The sequence below is a fragment of the Hemiscyllium ocellatum genome, chromosome 4, assembly GCF_020745735.1.
Source record: "Hemiscyllium ocellatum isolate sHemOce1 chromosome 4, sHemOce1.pat.X.cur, whole genome shotgun sequence".
Lineage (NCBI taxonomy): Eukaryota > Metazoa > Chordata > Chondrichthyes > Orectolobiformes > Hemiscylliidae > Hemiscyllium > Hemiscyllium ocellatum.
The window spans coordinates 75,931,855-75,934,016 of record NC_083404.1 but is presented as its reverse complement, the minus strand read 5'-3'; the positions used below and the strand labels follow the sequence as shown (position 1 = coordinate 75,934,016).

Sequence of the window (2,162 nt, the reverse complement as noted above, 5' to 3'; positions counted from 1 at the left end):
AGCACCCCAAAGGCTAAATGGAAGGCCGAAGGATTGTAAATATCAACAAAAATCAGAACTCGCCCAGCCAGCCCACTCCGTCTTTGTGGAAAATTAAGGACTGATCTAATCTCCGGGAAGAAAAGATATTTTTCAGAAAGGAGTTTATTTTTCATTTAATCTCCAAGTACAGCTAGAGTTCAGAGGATTGCCTGTAGTATTCTATCATTGGGTTAGCTTTGCCACTAAACTTTGAGCTTGATGCCCAGTGACTGTGCTGAATTAAATTGCCAAACACTCAACCGTTGGATCTTCTAAATGAAGTCCTCAAATCTGCCTAATGTTTCTGAGGCGCATAGTTTTCTTTTTGCTGTATTAGTTGTAATAAGCAAAACTGTGTGCGTCCCACCGCATTAGCGAGGAAAACATGGAAAATCTTCCTCCGAATCCGATCTCTTCGAACGTCTCCTGCACAGCCCAGGAGGCGCATTGTTTGCCCGCAAATGACAATGGGACCAATTCGACAGGGCCGGGTCCATACCCTGACTTTTACATTGCTATCCCCATCATTTATTCGGTTATATGTGCTGTTGGGTTAACGGGTAACACTGCTGTCATTTATGTTATCCTCAAAGCTCCGAAAATGAAAACAGTGACAAACATGTTCATACTGAACCTAGCCATCGCCGATGAACTTTTCACGCTGGTTTTACCCATAAACATTGCTGACTACCTGCTGCTTCAGTGGCCCTTTGGCGAGCTGATGTGCAAATTAATCATTTCCATTGATCAATACAACACTTTCTCCAGCATTTATTTTTTAACTGTCATGAGCATTGATCGCTACCTGGTGGTCCTGGCCACTGCCAGGTCCAAGAAAATGTCCTATCGCACTTACAGGGCGGCTAAGATAGTCAGTATATGCGTTTGGCTCTTTGTTACTGTCATCATTTTGCCCTTCACAATTTTTGGCAAGATCCACGATGACGAAGGCAGACTACAATGTGTCTACGTCTTTCCAGCTCCTGAGATTCTGTGGTGGAAAGCTAGTCGGATCTATACTCTCCTCATGGGATTCACCATCCCGGTGTCCACAATTTGCATCCTGTACTCAATGATGTTACTCAAGTTGAGAAACATGCGTTTGAACACCAACGCCAAAGCTCTGGACAAAGCGAAGAAGAAGGTGACATTAATGGTGATGATTATCCTAGCAGTCTGCCTTTTCTGTTGGACGCCTTACCATTTGAGCACGATCGTGGCATTAACAACAGATATTCAACAGACCACACTCATCATTGGAATCTCCTACTTTATCACTAGCCTGAGCTATGCGAATAGTTGTCTTAATCCTTTCCTTTATGCCTTTTTAGACGATAGCTTCAGAAGGAGCTTTCGAAAACTGGTAGAATGCAGAACAGCACCCTAATGTTTATAGTTTTGACAAACGCGTCCAGTTATTGAATGTAGCACGTTTATTTGGAATATTGTTCACTTCAAATGCATTCTGCTGCACATACTTTCTGAAATGCTCATTAGTTATATTCAAAAGCCTTTAATGAGATAATTATGCTGGGGGAGTAGGAATGGGATTTGCGTTTATTAAAGTAGCAGATTGTGTAGAATTTCTAGTATGATATGGTATAAAATTAAAATATGCATGCTATTAAAACATATTGTACTTAACTTAAAAACCAGGATAAAGTTAGTGTGCATGGTTTGAATTGTTCTATTATATTATATGTAACATTAATGATAACTGCTGTGTGTTGGTCTCTTACACACGGATATAGCAATAGTTGTTCAGATGTCAGAAAAAAATCCTTCACTGCTTGTTTCTGTATATTTTACACTCAGAAATTTTCATTTCAGACATAAGATCAAAGCTATGTACATAGCGCCTGTGAAATATCATGACGACTTCACTAATTTTCATGATGTAATTTCAAAATGTTCTTTATAAATCAATTACTTAATTTGCATTATCTGACAATAAGCTGTTTAGTAAATGTTTCCTATTCATCATTTTGACTGCTGTTTTCTTTAGCTACTAAGGAAATTCTGAAATCACTGACAGAAAATAGGATGCTTGCCCCTACAACCACCTTTTACTTTCTATTTGATATTGGCTGCTTCAGAGATGACCATAGAGGTTTGCTCTTAATGCAGTTTCTAATGATCTG

General features: G+C 39.4%; 1 protein-coding gene across 1 annotated transcript; it reads left to right on the top strand.

Moving 5' to 3' along the window:
- The first annotated feature begins 406 nt into the window (after positions 1–406).
- LOC132815214 (neuropeptides B/W receptor type 1-like) lies at positions 407–1,408 on the top strand. The gene has a single exon (XM_060824028.1). The coding sequence runs from the start codon at positions 407–409 to the stop codon at positions 1,406–1,408; it is 1,002 nt and encodes a 333-aa protein (XP_060680011.1).
- Positions 1,409–2,162: the final 754 nt, after the last annotated feature.